The sequence below is a fragment of the Candoia aspera genome, chromosome 6 (genome assembly GCF_035149785.1).
Source record: "Candoia aspera isolate rCanAsp1 chromosome 6, rCanAsp1.hap2, whole genome shotgun sequence".
Classification (NCBI taxonomy): Eukaryota; Metazoa; Chordata; class Lepidosauria; order Squamata; family Boidae; genus Candoia; species Candoia aspera.
In genome coordinates this window covers 91,194,305-91,217,291 of record NC_086158.1, presented here as the reverse complement: position 1 = coordinate 91,217,291, position 22,987 = coordinate 91,194,305, and the positions used below count along the sequence as shown (strand labels likewise).

The 22,987-nt window shown below is 41.1% G+C and overlaps 1 protein-coding gene across 2 annotated transcripts in view; it reads right to left on the bottom strand.

Moving 5' to 3' along the window:
- The window catches only part of LRMDA (leucine rich melanocyte differentiation associated), an 871,997-nt gene that overhangs the window by 380,623 nt on the left and 468,387 nt on the right, over positions 1 to 22,987 (bottom strand). For both annotated transcript variants that reach the window (XM_063307686.1, XM_063307685.1), the window contains exons 3-4: positions 18,681 to 18,812; positions 10,956 to 11,090 (exon numbers count right to left, since the gene is read on the bottom strand). In XM_063307686.1, coding sequence (XP_063163756.1) covers positions 10,956 to 11,090; positions 18,681 to 18,812 — 267 coding nt within the window. The remainder of the gene's footprint in view (positions 1 to 10,955; positions 11,091 to 18,680; positions 18,813 to 22,987) is intronic.

The window sequence follows — 22,987 nt, the reverse complement described above, 5'->3', positions numbered from 1 at the left end:
TGCTTTTCCTTTCCATCCCTGTCTCGGCACTTGAATTTTCCCCCTTGGCTGAGCGTATCAAGGACCTTCCACTTCGAGAGGTTCATTGGACAACCCCTTCTGACTCAACATTTATTTTTATTTATTTATTTATTTATAAATTTATTCTCCGCCCATCTCCCCCTCATGTCCCACATCTCCCACTCCAGATCAGAAAGTCATCAAAGAAGCCCAGATCAATTTCGGGTACATTTTCCATGGATTCAGAAGGGGTAGAAGGCACAGTGCAGAACCAGCCTGAGTGTCATCTCAGTTGTTTTGATGCAAATAAACAACTTCACACACGCAGTGAGGCACATACATTTCTGTTTCTGAAAGTTTAAAAGCTGACTTGCCCTATCTGGATGGAATGCTGTGGCGAGAAAGCAAATTACTGTAACATTGGAAGTAGCCCTGCATTTGTGCATACCGCCTGAAAAGATTTCTCACGATTATGGCCCAAGGTGGGAGGAAAAGGGACAGAAAAGTCCTTCTTCGGTGGCTTTTCTCAACAAAAGTGTAAGCTGGGCATCTCTGCACTGAAAGCATAATTTCAGAATGGCCGCCTCATATTGTCTGCCTCTTTCCCAATCACCACAAGAGCCGCTAACCCACATCCTCATTTGTCAGACAGCTCCCGCTAAGCAGGAAAATGTCTCTCCAGCAAAAAGAAGAGGATCACATAGGTTGGAAGGAGGGGAGAAAAAAGTAAACAGGAAATGAAGGAAAGAGGAAGAGGAAAAGGAAAAAGAGGCTTGAGAAATGCACCGCAATAGCAAAGAACAAATGAATGGTGGGGCTGCATCACTAACACATAAACTTTGGTTTATGGAGCTGGGAACAAAAAAATAACTTCTCCCTCACCTCTCACTTCTCACATGAACTGTGTTAGAAGATGTGAACCCAGGACTAATCAGGGCCAAACGACAACCTTCATGCTGAAGTATGAGAAGATGGAAGAGATGGGCAAGAGGATGCGTAAACACAAAAGTTTCCCACTGTTTCTGAAGTCAGGAATGTGGCTTCTAAATCAGCTTTATATGTACATCTTTCACACAGAATCAGATACAGATTCTACGTGGAAGACGGGTCCAGAAGCAGGATATAAATTTACTAAGCATTCTGTTTACACACATGTAGCCTAATGGACCATCTTTAAAATATGAATAGATTTTTCTTGTTTTTCACTATAAAAATGGAGCGTTGGTATTAAATAAAATAATGTATCTCCATCTGAAGATAAAATAATAGTCTGAACATAATCCTAATTCCTATTAAAACTATGGGAAACATGATTAAACCTCAAGAATGCCCAAGAATAATAAACATTCAAGCCTTGTAAATTTTATCCAGAGTGATTTGTCACTCCGGATCGCTTTACTGTGATGTATGGCTTTGGTTACTGAGGTTATCACAGCACTCCCCTAAAGTTGCATGTGCATAAAACACTCCAGTTAACAATGCAAAAAGGTTAACTCCCAGAGATAACCTACCATCTGAGGGTTAAACCCAACGATAGGCCTCTGTCAGCTGCCAAGGAGCTATTGATGATTCAATCAGTTTGTTTTGAAGGTAAAGTACAACAGAAGGGCACTAAACTTATTCAAACTGTCAACAAACACTATCTGGAATGTGGTTTGCAGGTAAGTAATTTGGGGTGCTTTAAGACTATTATCAAATGGCTGCGCTTTCAGAAGGAGACAGCCACTAATAACACCGAATGAAGCTATCATAAAACACTTTATGGCAGGCACAGGGATCTATAAATTGCATGACATACTGCAACTGCTCTCAACTTAGAAAATTGCTAGTTAAGGGGCCACTGCTTAATAAAAAAGAATCCATCTAAGTTTTACATTCAATGTATAGAAAATTTTATGTCAGCATCAGACCCCCTTCAGGGTTCCTGAAAACTAGGAAAGCTACCACCACCACTTTTTTTTTTTCCTTTGCACAGATTTGTCAAAGAAGGTCATTATCTGCCCTGGTGAGAAAAAGCAGTGTGTTCTGGAGAGAGGAAAAAACAGATATCTCAAGCAGGTCTTTCAAGGCCAATTTATCTCTGCCTGAGAAACCTCTCTCCTAGTCTATAATGTCCTTAGAAAATTGGCAATGCATAGAGCTCAGTCAATTCAGGAAGTTTCATTTCACAGTGGATCACAGGAAGGAGGTTAAATGTTGCTAACAGACATTTATTCTTTTAGGCACAAAGCAAGGGGCTCGGTCAGGTACTTCCATTAGAGCTTCACTTGGTTACAATTCTACAAAATGGCTTCAGTGCCTTGGGATTTCTAGCTTGCTTCGGCGTCTCTGGGCATGCAGCTGTCTCTGAATGCACACACATAATATGGGAGAGAGCACTGTCATGTACAGATTTCAGAACACTATTTTTTTTAATAAGGATTTTATTAAGTTTCAAGCAAAGACAAAAGCTACAGAAAAACAAAAAACTACAAAGGAAAAAGGAAAAAAAACTTTAAAAAAGTGTAGAAACACAAGAGAAAAAATTCAAAACTACGAAAGGAGGTGACTTCCAACTTTTAACAGCAAGAATATACAACAATTTTCCATAATCAATCCCTTACTCTATATTAAACCAAAATCACATTGTTTCTATAAATCTTTCCACTGGCACATTATAAAGATCACTAAATACAGTTGCTCCCTCCCCTTACAATAAAAGAACATATATACAGTGTATGTATGTGTGTATGTGTATGTGTATGTATATGTTTGTTTGTGTGTGTGTGTGTATGGATAAATGTATTTGGAAATATATTTTAGGATATATATCTCCTAATCAACTTCCCCCTCTTGATAACATTTATTTAATTATTTCCTTCCTACTACTATTCTTATATTCCTTACTATAATAAAGATCAAACTAAAAAACATAAATTGTCTGCCATTATACTTAAAAATACAACAATTTTAATAATCTTAATCATATTAAACCCAGAACCATTTATTATTTTTATTGTACCTTAATAATCTTAATCCAAATCGTTAAAGAAAAATGAAATCAGCCAAACCCTAAAAGCAGTCCAGATAAATATTCTTAAACCCTTATCCCACTTCAAAATAGACCAAGGCATTTACATGTCCCCACAATGTGCACAGAGATTTTTCTTTAAAAAAATCAAACAGCCCAACTGCCCCCCTCAAAAACTCTGACTTCTCTTCAGGAGACCTCCCATACACAACAACCCCTCCCTTTCCAAGGCATTCCACCAGAAGATCAATTTCACTTGTGGCTTGCAACTCAATCTCTCCCTGTAATTTCTTCAACTCGCCTATCCAATCTTCATCCAGCATTTCAACAGAAGTCCCAATCTCACTCTTAGAAGAGACATTCCTGTCGCTGTTAAATTCCACATAGAAACTTGGTAGGAATCAGAAAGAACCTGTTTAAAATCTTGTTGGAAGTCAGAGAAAGTCTGTTTGAAATCCCCCATGTCTTGTGCAGTAGATTATGGCGCCCCCTAGGAGCTTAACCAGCGAAAGTCAAAGATATGAAAGAATTCTGGAATGTGTTCACACAAGTGAAAGTGAGATATGCAGACAGTTCCCCAGGACTGAAGTTCAAAACAGCCGATTTACCGTGTAGGAAAATGCTAATATCTTCAAATTTAGTACAAAAATAATAACAGGGAGACAATTATTTACTCTCAATCCTTCTTAATATTTGGATGAAAAACAAAGCCCAAAACTTTAAAAGAATTTTTTAACTATTAATCCCCCCCAAAAAAGGATAAGCACCAAGAGAACCCGCTTCTCCTCGCTGTAGAAAGCCTCTCTTAGGGTACGTGTACTTAAAAGAAATATAAATTGGGTGATTTAGAAATGGGGTGGCTGTTCTTAGTGTCCCTTTAAGGCTACAGCACAGCTTGGAAATGGTGATGTCCCAGCCTCCTGGCTGCTCTTACCAGTCCAGTGCAAACACTGTTTGTGATCTTCTGGCTGCAAGCAGCCATCCGGAGGACAGATGGAGGGATTCCAAGTGTTTTCCTTTTTCTGGAAAACACTCCTGGGCTTCAGGAAAACCTGCCAGAGCCCTAAAAAACTGCCACGTTGTCAGTTCTGCCCGCTAGGACATGGGCACAGCTGTTCAGTCCGCCATGTCCCCACCAGAATTTCCTCAGAACACCATTTTTGAACAATTTAGTTGTAGGAGTGACAAGTACTACCTCCCACCACTGAAAATTATATGCTATCTTTGAGACATATTCCCACCTTATGAAGAGGAGGTGAAGGCTTTGGCCAGAAAGTCCTGTGCACAGTTACATTTTGTGAGCCAGTTACACTCATTTCTGGAACAGGAGGCTTTGCTCCCCATGATTTGCACCCTTGTCGCCTCACGTCTCCACTATTGCCAGATGTTCTATATGGTGCTTCCTTTTGGAAACTTCACGGGAGTTCAGCATGCAGCAGTTCAGCATTAGTTAAGAGTATCCACTCTTGTAAAACCCTTTCACAGGAGCAGCACTGACTGCCACTCAGCTTCCAGGTCACAAGCCATACATAGCTCAGGCTCCATCTGCCCATCCGGCAAAATCAGGGAGAAGCCTGAAGTCATCTGCAGCAACACAGCGGCTGAGCTTTCTTGATGATGGTCCCTCATTCCTTTCTTGCTATATTTTCCAAATACCATAAAAATGGGGCTGTTTGGAAATTGGGGGGGGGGGTAGATTAATGAGATTATTCCATCCCTGAAGTGTGGCACATTGGGTTGTTGGGCATTGCTTTTCAATTATTTTCAATTGTTTTGCATATCTCTGTTTATGGGTTTGCTGTTAGCTGCCCAGAGCCATAATTGGTGCAGCCTGGAAGACTGACTGGGAAAATCAGGAGGGGCTACTTTGAAAGGTGTAATGCAAGTCAATGCCTATTCCCACCAAAAGAGATGCATTATGAAGACCAGTAGAAACCTAGGTTTTAAAAGATGCCATTGGAACCAGCCAGGACTGCCATATCTGGGCTTCAGAAATTTGGGTGCAGCATTTTTAGGATCTCTTTACTGCTATTTACTGGTCATCTGGATTTTTGCAGTGCTGATCTAGTAGCTGTGGAGTTGGCTGAGCTTTCTCTTGCTGAATTGCTATTGCAGGTAATAGTACAAGAATTATAGAAGGTACACAACATGAAATGATTGATCACATTACAGTACTGTATTGATTTGAAAGAGCTTCAAAATGGCTTTAATTACCAAGCCACAGTTTCATTCAAACCATCTCTCAGGCGATTCCACAAAGTTGCATGTTCTTACAAGAGTCTGCTTGGGAATCTTTCATTGGCTTCTGTGGCCAGCTCCAGCTATTCACTTGTGCTTCTTAGAGGGGCAAATATGAAATTGTGGAATTGACCTCATCTTATAATCAGGGTAATGTAACAGAAGAGACCCCATTTGGTGTAGTGGCTAAGGCATCAGGCTAGAAACCAGGAGACTGGGAGTTCCAGTCCTTCCTTAGGCATAAACCAGCTAGGTGACCTTGGGCCAGTCCCTCTCTCTCAGCCCTAGGAAGGAGGCAATGGCAAACAACTTCCAAAATCTTGCCAAGAAAACTGCAGGGACTAGTCCAGGCAGTTGCCATGAGTCAAGACTGACTCGAAGAGGCATGCATGCACGCGCACAGACACACACAAACACAAAAACCCTACCAAAGTAATTCTCCACACAGAACCTACACCTAGTGTTATTTAGGCAGACTTATCCTGGGACTCTTTCTAAGGCTTCCCCCTCCCGTTGGACTCAGGAATGCCTTCTGTAACAGCCCTGTTTCCTCCCTTAGCTGTCTTGCTGCCCCCTCTGTGTTTCCAAGGTCTGTTAGCACTCCATCACATCCACATGATAAATCAAAGTTTATGTGTTGGCAATGCAGTTCCCAGTAGCCTTGATATTTGCACCATTTTTCCATTCTTTGTTACCATTTTCCCTTTCCTCTGGCTGCTGATTCCTTTCCTTTCTTGTATTCTCCTGTCCTCTTTTCTCTGTTCTCATCTTTCCACCCGACAGAGTCTTCCCGCGGTTCTTTAATAGGCCCTGTTAGACACACGTTCTCCTACTTAGCTACAGCTGTAGCTCTCAGCCAGTAAAGGATGTGTTTCTGAGCATGCGGCATCCTGGCACATTTTCATTCTAAGAGTGGAATGGAGAGGAAAGGCAAGACAAATTGATGTCATTTGGCTGTCTGTTTGCATCCAGTGGCCTTGCTGGATATCTCTCCTTTGTCCCAGCCCAGCAGAATCGATCATGCCCCCTCCCCGTCTTCTTCCCCATCCCTCTGCTCACTAGTTTTCAGGCTTCTGCACATTCTCAGAAACAAAATGTCAGTCTGTGGACACCACTTTAACTAGGATGAAAGTCTGGGTGTCTTTCTTCCTTCCTCATTCAATGTCGTGAAACAACATTTCCCCCATTCTAGGAAGCAACTGAGATAAATGGGATTGCTCTCAGTTGTAAGCCGCACCCCCCCCCCATGAGATCATTTGACCACCAGGGACTCATCTCATGTCAAAACCAGGACCGCACTTTGTACAAAATAAAAAATGGCTACCAGACAAACTGTGGAATTAAGGAAGTGGCACCCTAACAGTGGTTGAATACTGCATAAATAAATATATTTGATTGATTGATAATTACATAATCAGACTGTTGCTCATCCCTGTGCTACAAATATTTCAGCTCCTGCTTCTTATGCTGCTTAGTTATTACATGAATAATAGTTCCTGTTTTCCCTCCGGTAGGATTTCCACTCCTTATTATTTTATTTTTATTTCACATGATTCTATTTCTAGGTTTACATCACGTGAAGTCTATGAAGAGTTGATTAAAGAAAAGTCAGCATAGACTTCAGAATGGGTCATTCAGGATACAATCATGAATTAAGGAGCATCACAATCTACCAACTATATGATAAAAAGTAGTAGATGGATTTATAAATACCAATAATTGGTGTCACAGCTTTCAGATTTCTTAAGGGGGCAGGGTGGGGACAGGAGAATAAACCTATCCCTATGATTTTATTTCTTTATGGGTGATGGGAAAGATTTGATATGGGATTGAAAATATATGGTTTGGTATTTACCTGCCCCAAGGTGTTGTATTTTAGCCCCATCTTATTTATGTAATCTTTGATCATTAATTTTTGTATGTTTCTTATTAAATATTAGCCACTACTCACTGTGATTTGACAAATTTGACAGTGTTTGTGTGATATTATGCATTTTGCTTACACTTGTTTTAATGTGCAATAAAAACTAGAAATTCTAACCTACAGACAAAGCAGAAAGCAACAGAGACATTAACTTGGGTTTTCATGGAATCTGATATGGGACAAATCACAATCAAATTAATTTAAAATAACTTGGAAAAGCTTGGTCCAAGAGAAACAATATTGCATGAGAATTGGCTAGAGTTTTCCAATTTTTCATATAATGGCCTGACATAAATAATGTACTAAAACTATCCCAATCCTTTTTCTTTTCAACAATCAACATTTTGCTAACAAATTCAACAGACATGTTTGTTTTGATGTATGGCTGTGTGACACATTATAAATATTACATCACATAACTGCAGAGAATGTCACTCAACGAGATTTTTTTTCCCAGATAGCATTAAATGAACCATGGAGTCTTGCCTGTGAACAGCTCCTTTAAGGAACTACTTTTGCTTAAATGATTAATAGGCTGCATATTGTCAGAAAAATGTCCTTAAAGTGAAAAACAGTAAACTACAGAGATATCATTCATTTTTAAGGAATTCTGTGGTGAAAATATCTCATAAATTTACACTACATCACCACCATTTCGGATCTTGGTGCTTTACAGTTTAAGGTGAAGGTGATGGGAAGATATTTAGGCAAAATGCAGAAATTGGCATGTGCATATTCAAATGCACACAAATCTCTAGACTATAGTTTTAAATTTATTTTCAAAAAATCTGAAACACTGAACATGGAATAGTCATTATAGCTGAAGTGTGCTCAGCATAAATGAAACAGCACAAAGTCTCCCCTCCCAGATTTGTACTACATCACTTGTTGAAGACATTATTGTACAGATCATATATCTTATATTATGGAAAGTATAATTACCTTTTTGGATGCAGCTTCTCAGAATATATGTGTGATATGCCAGAAGTAGTATTTATTTCCCTTATGCTAGTAGATAGCACAGATGTGCAGTGAGCTCAAACTTGTTCCGAGGCCAATTCAGAAAACTGATTCACCCCAGTCCCTCCCACTATCACCTGTGCTCCAAACCCAAATCTCAGTTCAGAAATTTGAATTCCAAAAATTCATATTAATTTTCACTGGAAATCAGAACGGGACATCTTCTCTCAAAAGTAGGAACTGCTTTCTCAGATGTCAGTGCTTTTGTGCTTTGAACCTTCCTATTGTCATTCCCACAGCCTCCAAGCACTGAGAAAGAATGTTGATGGCATTATCTGGTCAGCCAGGGGTTGAGATGTCAAGTAGGAATGAGGAGAGGGAAGAACCCTATGGAAATTTCAAAGAAGGGGCTTATGTCTAGACCTCTTTTCCCAACCCACAAACACTGGTGTGAACCGACCCCAGGTGAAAGAGAACCCCTACAGCACCATGCCCCCATTCCTAACCACCTGAGCTGGTCCAGAAAGATACTGTGACTGATGATATAGAAGGTCACCGAGAGACCAAAGAGCATCAGAAAGGATGCACCACCTCCATCCTGATCCCACCAGAGATGGTCCACAAGCACAATCAATGCCATCTCAGTACTATGCCTAAGTCTGACACCATATTGAAAGGGGTCCAGATAGTCTGCTTCCTCCAGAAGCCCAACACCTTCTCAACAACCTTCTCCAAAAAGAGAAAGTTGAAAACAGAACAAACATTGTCCATTGCCATTGGGTCCAACTGTGGTTTCTTGAGGATACTTTAATACTGCAAGTGTGAACAATTCAAGTCCTTCTTATAGCTCTGTTTTTGGTAGCCCTAAGGACACACTAAAGCCATACTGCCAACATTCAGTAACACCCTGAGAATTGGACAGTGGGCTCTTCACTAAAGAATAATTTAATATTTCAGAATATGCTGGTCTTTGACTGCAATAAAGATTTGATGATGATGAATGTTTCAGGCAACAAAATGGGCTCAGCCCTGACCCATGCTATAAAAGCCGAAAATGTGGTGGAAAAATAGAAAGTAGCCCAATTCTACAGTACAGCCTCACCAACATGCACAATGAAGGCTGATATGCAAAATCAGAAGGCATAAAATTCCATGCTGTTTGTCCTGATATTGCTATTATGTCTAAAAGAGCTCACATACCCCTCATATACATAGACTCTATCACCTTAAGACAACTGAAGTACAAATTATGTTTTTCTTTGAAAGTGCAGTAATAATTCCTGTCTTTCCACTGCTCTGATGCTTCTTCAACACTGGCAGCCAATTATATCAGACAGGGATAGAGAAAAACATAGCTATGTTGGCTTAACAATTACAAATGGGAAGAGGACTCTCAAACAATTCATTCCAAATTTTTGGAGCTTTTTTGTTTATGGCATATTCTAGGGCCTTTTTCTTCTTCCTGTTTCTTTGAATGCTAATATTAAATCATACCTTTAATATAGTTGTACATGCATCAATTTTTCTGTCAATTTGATGTAGGAATTTTTAAAGAAAGGGCTGGAACTTAAAAGCATAATTGGTGATTCTTGAAGGTCCCTGTGTGATAATTTATGGAAATGCATGAGACTGCTGAGGGTTTGGGGGTGGTGCTGCTAATTCAATGAGAATTTCACTGAGTCAGCATTTTGCAGCCTTGGTAGGGATCTATTATGAGGATTTGCAAAATCTGGCTCAAAGAAAAGTTGGCTGCATGTATAGGCACTGTATGGAGGTGAACGGTTCATACAACAGAGCGAATGCTAACAAAACCTGCGCAGGAGAACTTACCATCAGATTGTACTCCATGGGTCACCTATCTGTGTCATGTATAATTGTTCTTAATGGCTCCAATGTGTCCTGACCTAAGCAAAAAACCACACTGAGACAAAGAATTAGTCTCTAGTGTTTATTAACTGCTCTAGTAGACAGAAAATCCTACCAAACTGAAGGAACGTGGGAAACCCAGACTGATAAACCCCAAGGTGGGTCTGGTCTGAGTTTCTTTGAAGGACAGTTCAAAGCCTCTAAACTACACATGCGTTTTCCCCCCTGGATAGGGGCCCCCTCATGCTCACCATCTGTACTCATGACACAAAGTGTCATAATCCCTGGACTGGATACTTTTATATCAGACAGTGAGAAAGACTCAAGGAGGTCCTAAGGGAAGTGGACTCAGTCCCTGACAATCACTAGGGCAAGGCACCACATCCCAGCTTCTTTCTGCTTCCTTAGCTTTGGGCAAATGGGGTTTATTGGTTTGCCGTATGCATGACAGAAAGAAGAGGAAGCCAGCTCTAGTGAAGCATCTTTGGACTGTGGGGAGCATCTTGCTCCACTGATTGATCTGTATGCTCATCTAGAAGAGTCCTATGTCCTAATGCTAACATTTAACAGACCATTGTGAAAGGTGATGGTGAAAGGTCCCCTGTGCATGTCTGACCCTTTGGGGGGATGCCACTTTCACGACGTTTTCTTGGCAGACTATAGAGCGGGGTGGTTTGCCACTGCCTTCCCCAGTTGTCACCTTCCCCAGCAAGCAAGCTAGGTGCTCATTTTACCGACCTCGGGAGAATGGAAGGCTGAGTCGACCTGAGCCGGTCACCCAAGAATCCGGCTTCTACTGGGATCGAACTCAGGTCGTGGGGAGAGTTTCGGTTGCAATACTGCCGCCTACCACTCTGCGCCACACAAGGCAACAGACCATTAGTTCCCCTAAATTACTTTCTAGCTACTTCATCTCAGCAGCCATTGTTAACTCCGGGTACAGTCCAAGATACTGACCTGTATCTTTGGTAGTCTCCCTCATCCTTGTCTTTGCAGACCAGCTCATTTGGACATGCTGAATTTCCCAGCAAACTAAGGAACTCCAGGGAAGGTGCTACTTCAGCCAAGTGATCCAGCAAGCCCTCCAGCTCTGTTATGTGTCCAAGGGATTAAGGATTCAATGACATCAACAAAAGGGAAACTTTTAATCAACATTGTGCTTCTCCCACCCCTGCCCACCAGTATGTCTTTCTGTAATATGACACCATATATACACATACATACATACGTACATACATACATACAGGTAGTCCTAACTTAACAGCCACAATTGGGACCAGAATTTTGGTTGCTAAGCAAAGTGGTCATTAAGTGAATATGACCCTATTTTATGACCTTTTCTGTGGTAGCTGTTAAGGAAATCACAGCAGGCATTAAGTGAACCATGTGGTCATTAAGTGAATCACGTGGTTCCCCATTGATTTTGCTTGCCAGAGGCTGGCCAGGAAGGTCAAAAATGGTGATTGCTTGACCATGGGATGCTGCAATGGTCATAAATGCAAACCAGTTGCCAAGCACTCAAATCATGATCACGTGACCGGGGAGACGCTGTGACGGCTGTAAGCATGAGGACCGGTTGTAAGCTAGGTTTTTTCAGCACAGTCATAAGTCCAAACCGTCACTAAATGAATGGTTAAGTGAGGACTACCTGTATACACAGAGAGAGAGAGAGAGAGAGAACATATATATAATGCCATTTAAAGAACTGTAACATTAATTATCTGCAGGAGAAATTCTTTCATTCTTTCTTTGGCATAAAATGAAAGATCCTGGGTTTTATTTCCTCCTTATTCTTTTCTTCACTTCTTTTTCATTCCTAGGTGACTGTCTGCAAAACATTAAAAACTTTGACAAAATGATGGATGTTGTATGGGAAAATGGTTAGCAACTACTGAAGCCATGAAACTTTTCCAACATGGCAACAAGCAGTAACTTTCACAGTACATTCATCACTAAATATATTACAACAGGTTGGAAAAATGAGTTTTGAAGTGGAGTCAAATGACTGCCACCCCAATATACCATTGTTATATATTGGGAAATATGCTATTGGCGGTAGCAGAATGTTTTGTTAGCAAAAATGAAGTTGCTGTTTGTGCACTGCAATTTATAACACCCAACTTTAAAGAGAATGACATAACAAAATCTTTTATGGAGATGAATGCAGAATGATACATGCTGAGATACATGAGATTTGAAAGTCATTTAATGCACCCACTATATCTAAAGTTCTATGAAAATGTATTTGTTCCCTTCTGAATTTTCTGAATTTTTGCATATTTTTGCCACTGGGGATTATCAGAATTTCATGGGGTCCTGCAAATATATAGAGGGAGCCTAAGTGAATAAACATTTTGGCATTTTCAGAGAAGCAGGACTGTACGATGGCCTAGCAGTCCTCAGCGTTTCCCAGCCTGCCCCCAAGTTAGAGGACCAGTGAAGAAGCAGGAGAGGGATCCTCGTCCTCCAATTCTGGGGGTGGAGTTAGGGGAAGGGGATGAAATAGCCTGTGGCTTCAAGATAGAGCCATAGAGGCAATAGGATTGCATCTTCAGTCTTACGTTTGAAAGAATTATCTCAGACTTGGATCCAATGACTAATACTGCATTGTAGAAAAAAGAATTGCTATCCTTTCTTTCATGCTTAGCTGGCATGTATCAAATCTTCCTTAAAACCAGCATGATGCTGTTCAGACGTCTGGATTTGGGGGCAAGAAGTGCTCAAGGAAGGTTTTTTTTTCTTGTTTTCTTTTGTTTTTAGGGCGGCAAGTACTAATTTCTTAGCTAATTTTCTGTCTTGAGATATGCTAGTATAAAAATAATCAATTGTTATGGTTCCTCTGGCAGCCTACGCTGTTGCAGGTTGTTGCGCTGATGTATCTAATGTACGTCCGCATCAGAATGAATGATAAATAAACGGTGTTTTGGACTGTTAAGAGAAAAAGAGCGGTCAGTCCTTGGATGCTTTCTAGTGACCCTTCTCTTTGCATCATTCACCTACTGCAACGTTCTTACACAAAGTGCCGTGGGAACGTCCTACGCAAGAGCTAAGGAGGGCTAAAAACTGGATGCGTGTATTTTGTACGGGAGGGAGGGAGGGAGGGAGGAAATTCTGCCGGGCCAAAAGATGTTTTTAACTGGGAGGAAAAAGGAAAGTGGAAGGCCTGTAAAGAGATTTGAAAAATGGTAGCAATACTTTGCTTATATTTTCTTTCTCTTTTAGTAATGGCAAAGAATGTAATCTGCCTGTTATGAAAACAATAACAGTTTTGCTTGTGTTGAGGCCTTTCACCTTCCTTTCTTCTCCAAAACCTACAGGACAGTTTCCAGGATAAGGTACTACCACACTCTGGACAAAAACTCTGGCTTAAAAGAAGACACAGGTAGTCCTCAAGTTATGACCACAATTGGGACTGGAACTTCTGTCGCTAAGCAAGGTGGTCATTAAGTGAGTCACACCTGATTTTATGACTTTTTTGCCATGGCCATTATGTGAATCACTGTGGCCATTAAGTGAATCATGCAATCGTTAAGTGAATCCAGCTTCTTCCATTGTCTTTGTTTGTTGAAAGCCAGCTGGGAAGGTTGCAAATAGCAATCAGGTGACCCCGGATGCTGCAACTATCATAAATACATACCAGTTGCCAAGCATCTGAATTTTGACCACATGACTGCAGGGATGCTGCAATGGTTGTAAGTATGAGAACTGGTCATAAGTCATTTTTTTCAGTGCCATTGTAACCTTGAACAGTTGGTAAATGAATGGTCATAAGTCAAGGACTACCTATGTGCTTAGAATATTGCTTGCCTAAGTCAGCCTAGAGAGTTTGTGGGATTGGAACTAAGGATGTTGTGGCTCATAGTTTTAGCAATGATGTCATGTTAGCCAGCAAGGCAAAAAAACAAAGTACACAGATTGATCTCAAATCCCCAAATGCTCCCTGTCAGATCATAATTATATTAATTTATCTACAGCGAAGTACATCCCAAGATTAAGGACATTTTCCACCTTTTGGCACAAAATTACTGGCTTCAGTCAACCATTCATTGTTTTCATCCATTTGTTTCTGGAGTTTTATCACCACGATTATTATGTGGCTCTCTTAACAAATTCAGGCCTGTTTGGTTGCTTGTCTTTGACTTTGATGTATGTGTTCCTGTTATCTTTGTTATCTCTTGCAGATGGAATATTCCGCACTTTTTCACCTCAATAACTAAAGGGCTGTGGCATTGCCCCAGAGCAGGAACAGACGTTTTGCCCTTCAGGGCCTTCCTTTTACTATATGCATTCCAATTTACATCTTATTTGCAGGAGGCAAAGAAGGAAATGCAGAGAAACATCCAATACAAAATCCTTATGAAAGAAGGTTGTTTCCCCTCCTCTTTTTCAGTCACTGGGCAAAAGTGCACTTGACGCAAAGCTCAAGACAAATTATTCCTTTTTGCTTTCATTAGAAGCAGTTCCAAATATGATCAAAGAAGCAATAGGATAAAAGTAGTTCTCTCTCCCATGAAAAACTTCTTCCCAACTTGTTTTTCCTTTGATAGGGCGAGAAAATCTTTTCCCTACAGATAAAAAAGCACATTGCAAAAGTGTTTTTTTTTTTTTTTGTGCAGCACTACAGTGGCAAGGATTTAGTACCCTTCTATCATTTTTTTTTTGGCCTCCCAAATCATCACCATCATCATCATCATCATTGTAGCAGCAGTAGTAAAGAAAATTGTCATGTGCTTCCTGTTTAAACAGACCCATTTTATGCCCCTTGCTTATGGCTTCATTGCAAATGTTCTTTTTCAAGTACACAACAAATAAACCTCCGGCCCCATTTTTCCTACGCCTGTAAAAAAGAGCTGCTTAGAAGCTGGAGAAGGGCTGTCTTAGGTGAGAAGACCAGTTACTAAGGAAAATGGTGACTCATTCAGGAGACATGGCAGAGAAGAGCAGAGCAAGAGAAATTTACAGCCTGTTCTAGAACAGGGAGAACAGAAAAGGTTTCACTTAAGACTGGCTCACAGTGATCTTAAAAAGAAGTGCTGTATCGATGCTGTTATCTAAAGTTCTGGTTTTAGGGCAGAACAACAAATAATCCTCAACTCAATTGCTCACAAAGAGCCAAAGCAGCTTTTTCAAGGCTATAGTGGGAAGAGCATTCACCATGTCATACATGCCCAGAGATGTGGACTCCTTGGTGCTCTCTGGGCCTTGCTGTTTTCTTGCAGGCGTTTCATTGCCAGACTAGGCAACATCTTCAGTGGCACTTCAGTTGGCACTGAAGATGTTGCCTAGTCTGGCAATGAAACGTCTGCAAGAAAACAGCAAGGCCCAGAGAGCACCAAGGAGTCCACAGTTCAGCCCTGAGCTACAAATATTCACTTCGATTGGTACCCAGAGATCCACTGAGTTCCAACAATTTTATGTAGCTTAGCCAGCAGTCAAATTTGTTTTGTTTCTTACTGCCTCAAGTGCACTTTTGCCTAGAATCTGAAACAGGATGGGGAAAAATCCTTCTTTCACAGGGATCTTGCCTCTTCTGCAGCAATCATGACCTTTGATTATTGAAGTTTGATTATTGGAGAAAATGTTTCACAGGCAGAACATGTCTTCCTCTAAGAAACAAAAACAGCCCCATAAGGAACCAACAGCTAAAGCCACATTGCAGGCGGCAGTGAATATTATACACTATGGATGTTTCAACAGGGAATGAAATATTCTTAAAACCAATAGATCTGTCTGGGTGAGAAAGGCAACAGAAGGACTTAAGGATAGAGGAAGAAGATTCTGTCCCTGGAAATTGGCATGAATCTCCAGAGTGAAACAAAAGATAGTGCAAAGAAAGAAAGAGGAAGAATGGTCTGATAAACAAAGGTCCAAGCAATGAAAAGAAAACTCAGGGAGATTCCTGGTTACTTGTGTGCTTTTGAACCTAATCTACAAAAGATTTTATGCTAAAGACAAACAGTGATAGGTGAGTGCTGTAAAGTTATTGGTATTACTCTGAACTTGTTAGCTTGTTAGGAAGATGCACAAAGGTTCTGGATTCATCAGTTCAAAAATCTCTTCTGTAGACTGACAAGATAGAGGTTTGCAGTCGGATGGGCCTTGAGCAGTATTAGCACTTCTATATGGAATTCCTTTCGGTCTAGTTAATTCTTTCTTAAATTCCTGCTTAACATGATCAGCAGAGGAAGCTTATGAAGATGTTACTAACACAGCCTCTGTTCCTAGCATTTCCAGTCTTCTCTAAGGGCTGAGAGGAACAGACTCAAAATGTGACTTGGGAGCAGCATATCTCAACTTTTTCAAAAAGGAATCAATCCACAGAATGCTGTATCATAGATCAATTGGTGTTTTTTTAATTCCACCTGCACTGATCTACACCTGCACCAAGGTTGGACTAGGAGACCTCTAAGGTCCCTTCCATCTTTTATATTCTTTGATTCTATTATCCCAGCCCCCTCTGAGTTGGCTGTTTTAAGCATTTGATGCAAACCACATAGTAAGCAATGTGCCAGCAGAAATGATGTCATGCTTCAGTGTGGAACAGACCTACTTGAGTCAATTTGACTTAAAGTAGCCTGGGTAGAATACCAGGGAGACCCTCCCTAGTATCTCTACCATTTCCCTTGGCACCTATCAGTCTCCAAGTCTTATTAGATTTATTTTACTTTACATAATTCTGATATTTTAACTACCGTAGGGACGATCTCCTCAGAATGGAATTTGCCTGATCCATGAATTCTCAAAGGGAGGTTATTGCTTAGGGACAAGTTCTCAGAAGAGATTAAAGGGGGTCCTGCTCTGAAGGAAAGCCTTCTCTGCAGCAGCTCCCTGTCTTGGAACCCTCTAACTCTAATGGTATGTGGGAAAGACCTTGGGAGCCCGGGCCCAGAGACGCTGCCAAGGGAACACTCAGTTAAGAGACAGCATTGTCCACAGCTAGACAGTGGGCAGGACAAGAGGCTCAGAAGAGACCCTCCTTAGTTACTTGGGGGTAGTACTTTCAGACTTGCAAGTTCTGTTAGCGTAAGCTTACAAAGTAAAGTAGAGTTAGCTGATCTGGACGTGTTTCCTGTCTGCTCTACCTGGTAAGGCTGAGACTAACCCTAGAGATGCCCCAACATCCTTATAGGCGTTCTGCAGAGCCATCGAAACTGTCCTGTTTCAGCTGCCCCTAAGTGATTGTTTACTGAGATTGGGTTTGGGGTAACCCTCTTGTATTGTCTGCAGTTCCTGATCTTGTTTTATAGGTATTGATTTTAACCTTCTAAACTGGCATCAGCTTTAGGCTGAGGTGGGAGTTGCCAGTGGACATCTTCATCACTTTGCCTGTGCAAATGGGTGTCTTCCAACTGGCCACAGCTTTTCTGAAAGCCATTTACGTGAAAAATACTGAGACCTGGTCTCAATATGCCCAGTGTGCTGATAGGCCCCAAAGGCTGAGAACTCAGGTATAAAGCATACCTGGGAAATTCCCTTTCTGGAAGTTGGTATGGCCAAGAATAATAATACCTTGTAGAATTGTGGTTTGAATGACAGATATTCAACCAATTTAAATATGCTGTGGCTTTAAAAAAAAAGATGGCTTAGGATCACAGTTACCATTATAATTCAGTGGTAAATCAGTATGTAATCAGTATTAGAGCATTCGAATATTGGTTTCATTAACACCGAATTGACAGTTTCATTAACACTGAATTGACAGTTCACAGTTTTAGGGTTTGTCAGTCAGGATTTACCACCAACAGCTTCTGATAGGTTATCAGGAATATTATTTAAAAACTTTTCATATGATCAGACCTTCTGAGCATGGTGGTCTGAACTGGATTGGAGCATAACATTTGATGCATGAGAATTCATAACAGCCATGCTGTGATTTCTCTCACCCCCCGAGGCCTCAGAGTTTCCTGGATAGAGCTTTGTAGCCCTGATAAAATCTCGGAAAGTTGAACCGATGGTTTCAGGTCAGCCCTATGCCATACTCAGAATAAAACTGAGCATGTGTGGCTCCTATGCATCTTGTGCATCGCACTAGTCTTTCCAGGAAAGGGAATGTATGCACATATCCAGGAATAGGAGAACAGCCTGAAAGGCCAAACCTTTTGAATAAGCAAAACACAGCCCATGACCCAGTAGCCACACACAGGCCATCTTTGCTAATCACCACATAGTGTCCAGCTGTCTGAGATGCTGCTCTGAAGCACATCTAGTCGAGTGATCAGTCTAGTCCTGCTGAGGAAATCAAGAAGGGGGACCCAGGACACACACAACTAAGCTTTGCCTGGTTTCATTGCAACTTGTCTTCCACTAGAGGTCAGCCTTCTACAGAATCCAAAACCAGCTGGATTCATTTCTTCCCAAGTAAAACTGGCTGTTATTTCCACTCTGAATTTCTTAACAAAGATTCCTTCGGAGCCATAAACTTCAGTCTCTCTCTCTCTCTCTCTCTCTCTCTCACACACACACACACACACACGTTCTTTTTTTAAATAGGGGAACAGGAAAAGAGAGCAAGGCATCATGCTTATGAAAGAGCCACTATAAATTCCTGCGAAGCATTCTGGTTAATGGGGGTGGGCAATGTTTTGCCTGCGCCTAAGCTATATTTTACATCCTTTCATTTGGCTGGCACCCAAGGATTGGTGGACTTTTGGCACGGTCTCTCCCTCCCTCGGTCTTCGGAAGGATATTTGGTTCTTGTTGAGCATCAGAGTATGCAGGTGTGGCAAGCTGGGTAACCGAAGGTCATTTTGGAGAAGATTGTTGTCCAAGACGAGCTCTTCCAAGCTGCTAAATGTCTGCAGTCCTTCCAGTGACCTGCAACAAAGGCGACAGGAAAAATGATACTCCAGTAAATCAAAGAGGCCATGATGAGCTGAAATAAATATTTTAACCTTCCCTTTGAAAGGAGCGGGAAGAGTTTGGGCTTAGTCCTGTCAGGAGCACTGAATGACAAGAATTAGTGGGAAGGGGAGTGCCAATGCAGCAAGACATCTTTCACTTGCTGGCAGAATGAAAGATGGAGGTCGCTTAGTGAATAGCCAAGATCCAAAACAAAAAGGTTCAAGATATGAGCCCTGCAGGATGAATTTGTCAATGTCTTGTGCCTTCAGGCACCCCAGCCCCGCCTGACCCCAACCTTCATTCCCAAGACAAATAACTCTGTCACAGTTCACCTTCATTCCCTGGACAGAAATTTAAGTTGTCATCCATCATTTCTGCCATGAAATATCATACCCACTAACAATAATAAATTCAACTTCAGGAATTGTTCTCAGCAGCTATTCTATATATAAAATGGTAGGGAAAACAGGAAGATTTTCCTTCTGCTTTGGGGATTTTCATTTTCTTAACCACCCGCCACCCCCCAGCTCCAGCCTTTTCTGTTTGTTTTTAAAGCACAAAAGAGTCAGTGTTGGAGAGAAACGCAGAATTATTTCACACCACGGGACACCAGCATAACAAATAATTATGCACACACACACCGACACACACCCACACTTAAAGAAGCAGGCAAAATATTTTCAGCTATGGCAACACAACTCTCAGGGTTGTAAACAAGCGAGACTTGTAAATAAACAAACCAGTCTTGGTAGAATTGTGGCAGTGCCGAAGCCTGGCTTTGACATTTCGCAAGGATGATTATTTCAGCATTAACTCCTAATTTCATAGCTTTGCAAGTTCATACAGGCTGTGTGGGAGAAGCTCCACATCAATCAAATAAGAATCAGCATGTTATATGAAGCATGCACATCAACACACATTTGCAGCTTGTTCACCTACCCAACACCTAGATCTGCTGAGAGGGCTTGACTTGACAGCTGAGCTCGTATGCCTACCCAGAGGAAGGATCACTTCATCTCTGTCTCACTGTTTTAGGAATGTGATGAATAAGGAAGATGGAGGAGCACACTATTTATTCACTGTCCAATGACATTATTTCTTCTCTTCAGCATCCTTCATCAAGGGCTATAGAAGGCATTCTCTATTAGGGGCATACAAGAGGGGCCCTCAACTACAGTGACACCTCCCATCTGAAATCTCATGTGCCATTTTGACAGAACAAGCCACCAGTGGACAGTAAAGTGAAATGGAAGTAAATGAAGATCTGGACTAAAGAGGTTGAACAATAGAAGGGCTTAAGAGCAGGAGTGAAGAGAAACCCAAAGAGAAGTTTTCCCATGAAGTTGTCTTCTGTGGTCTAGAAGAAGTATGAGAAGCCAGGGAAGCTATCAGTCACAGGAGAGAAGGTACAATGAAACTTGCAATGAAATGTCTTTCTCTAAGGGAGATGAATTACGCTGTCTGCAAGAAGATAGGGAGAAAACCAAACTTCTCCTAAAGCTCATTATTAAGGACAGAACTGAATTAGCATCTCCAAAAGCATAAAAACACATACTTGCACACATATACACATTGCTTTTTGTTTTTTTATCATAAGGCATAGCAGTTCGGTGTTCATGCTGCTTTGCTTGCTGGGAAATCCTTGTGAGGTCCAGCAGCCAGATGTGTAGACTATTTAGCCGTGACAAGTCACGTTGCCTGGGGTGCACCACGAGGAGGCTAGTCTACATTGCACCTAGTTGGGCTGAGACTAGGTCACCCAGCCAGCTTTCATGCCAAAGGCGGGACTAGAACTCAGACTCCTGGTTTCTAGCCCAGCACCTTAACCACTAGACCAAACTGGCTCTCTACACATTGGTATACACATAGAGACAATATGTATTTCACAAAGAATTCCAAGACCTTTGAGCTGCAAATCAAGGGAGCGGTACAATTAAAAATGTATCACCAGGATAACAATTAAATTAAAATTTCAATTAAATCTGAGTTATAATTTAACATTATATTTAATTAATTGAGTACAATTAACCTGATTGGCAACCTTTCTTACTGTCCCATTGCGAAGTACAGTTTGAGGATTCTGGTGGCCATATCCAAGATTGCGCACCCTAATGTATGTGAATGGATCACAAGGATTATTTTTAAAAAGACCCTTTTTTAAGGTGATAAAAGTACAAACCTCAGTGAAATGAATTTCCCTCTCAGAAGCAAATATAGCAGGTTGTATTAAATGCAACATCTCTATTAATTGATTCCTGTATGTGCTTTTGCATAATATATGTTTTCCCAAGTATATTTTATTTTATTTTACTTTATTTTTGGTGCCTTTGAGTCAGTCTTGACTCCTGGAGACTGCCTGGACAGATCCCTGCAGTCTTTTTTGGCAAGATTTAGGAAGTGGCTTGCTATTGCCTCCTTCTTAGGGCTGAGAGAGAGTGACTGGCCCAAGGTCACCCAGCTGGCTTCGTGCCCAAGGCAGGACTGAAATTCATGGCCAACTGGTTTTTAGTCTGATGCCACAATCACTACACCAAACTACTGTAACTCTTATAATAACAATCCTTATAATATCCTCCAAAAAAAAAAGTGAACCAATATCCCTCTTCCCCACTGTTTGTATTTCGAAGGATAGACTAAATTTCAAAAATTATAGGTTGTCCAAGGTTATCTAGTGAATTCCTGAGAGGTGATATTTGGACTCAGTTCATAGTATACCACCTGTCAATCTGAAAGGTCCATAGGAACTAAGCTCTGCTCACCTTGTCCTTATGCATCTAGCTCTTCTCCTCCAGGATTCCTTTTTCCATATCATAAAATCGAACACTACTTAAACTCCCTATAGACAAGAAGAATCTTCCTTCACAATTTTAGCCACCTTGAAGACTTTGGATGCTCAAAGTTGCAGAAGAGAAAATGTTCATCCCTGAACTATTGTGAGGATCCAGCGATGTCCACACTGCTGTTCCCCTTCATTCATTGTCTGAGAAGAGGCATTTCCCATCAAGGTATATAGTGTCCAAACCAGCCGTTATCTTGCCCCTCAAGGCAGACAGTCTTAGAAGGCCTTCTTGAAGTAAGAACATAACAAGAGCAATACATTGAAAAATTAACAATATGATGCTCTTTCATGATTCATACAGTGTCTGAGATGGCCATCTCAACACCCAGTGGCAGGGCTGGTTCCAGCTACATGCTCTAAAGTATTCAGAACCTTTTTGTAAGTCTAGAAGAACAACATTCAGTCCCAATGGTTACTTTTAGTTTATAATAAGCCTATAGTATGTAGCAATACCCAGCCTTCCTCTATAAAATGTCAGTGGCAGGTTATATTCAACATTCAGATTATTACTAAATAATAATAATAATAATAATAGTTGTTGTTGTTGTTATAATTATTATTTTCACATTTTCCAAATGAAGTTCAGAAAAGGCTACCACCCTCTCAATACTACACAGCCTTATGGGATACAAAAAGACCTTCCTTGGGTTCAGCTTCAAAACAGACATCATTACTGAAATCTCTTACACAAATATGCAAATGTAATACCCTTAAGAGAACCTGCAAATGATCAGCAACTGGCCAGAAGAGTAAAAAACCTACAAAATGGCCGGACAGATGGCATACAACAACGTGGAAAAGAAGAGAGAGAGGGTACCTAGTAATAAGTTTCAAACAACAGCAGGGGAAACTGTTTCCATAATCCTTCGTCAGACCTAGCTGGCGTCTGATCCTTTGAACCTTGGTGTTTCATCCACTTTTACCTCTGCCTCAGCTTCCTACCTCCTGAACAGAGATCAGTCCAGTGACAAGTGTTCACCCCAGAGGCTGTGAAACTAGCTGTGTCTATAAAGCAGTGTAAATGCTTTGGTTGAGAAATGCTTTTCAAGGAGATGGGATTAGCATCACTCCTTGACTGGATATTAGAAATGAGCTGTTCCTGCACATGGAATATTTCCCTTATTAACATCCCAAAAAACTCAGAGAGCAGCAAGGAAAGCCTATAAGCTGTCTTGGTTTAGAGCAGAGAACCTGTCTGTCTGTCTCAGTGAATTAAAAGCAGTGAAGCACCAGCTCAATGCCATGAATGCCACCCAGGCTTAAGGGGCAGTGCCAGGCAGGAGTCCTCCCTCATTGGCTTAGAAGGCTA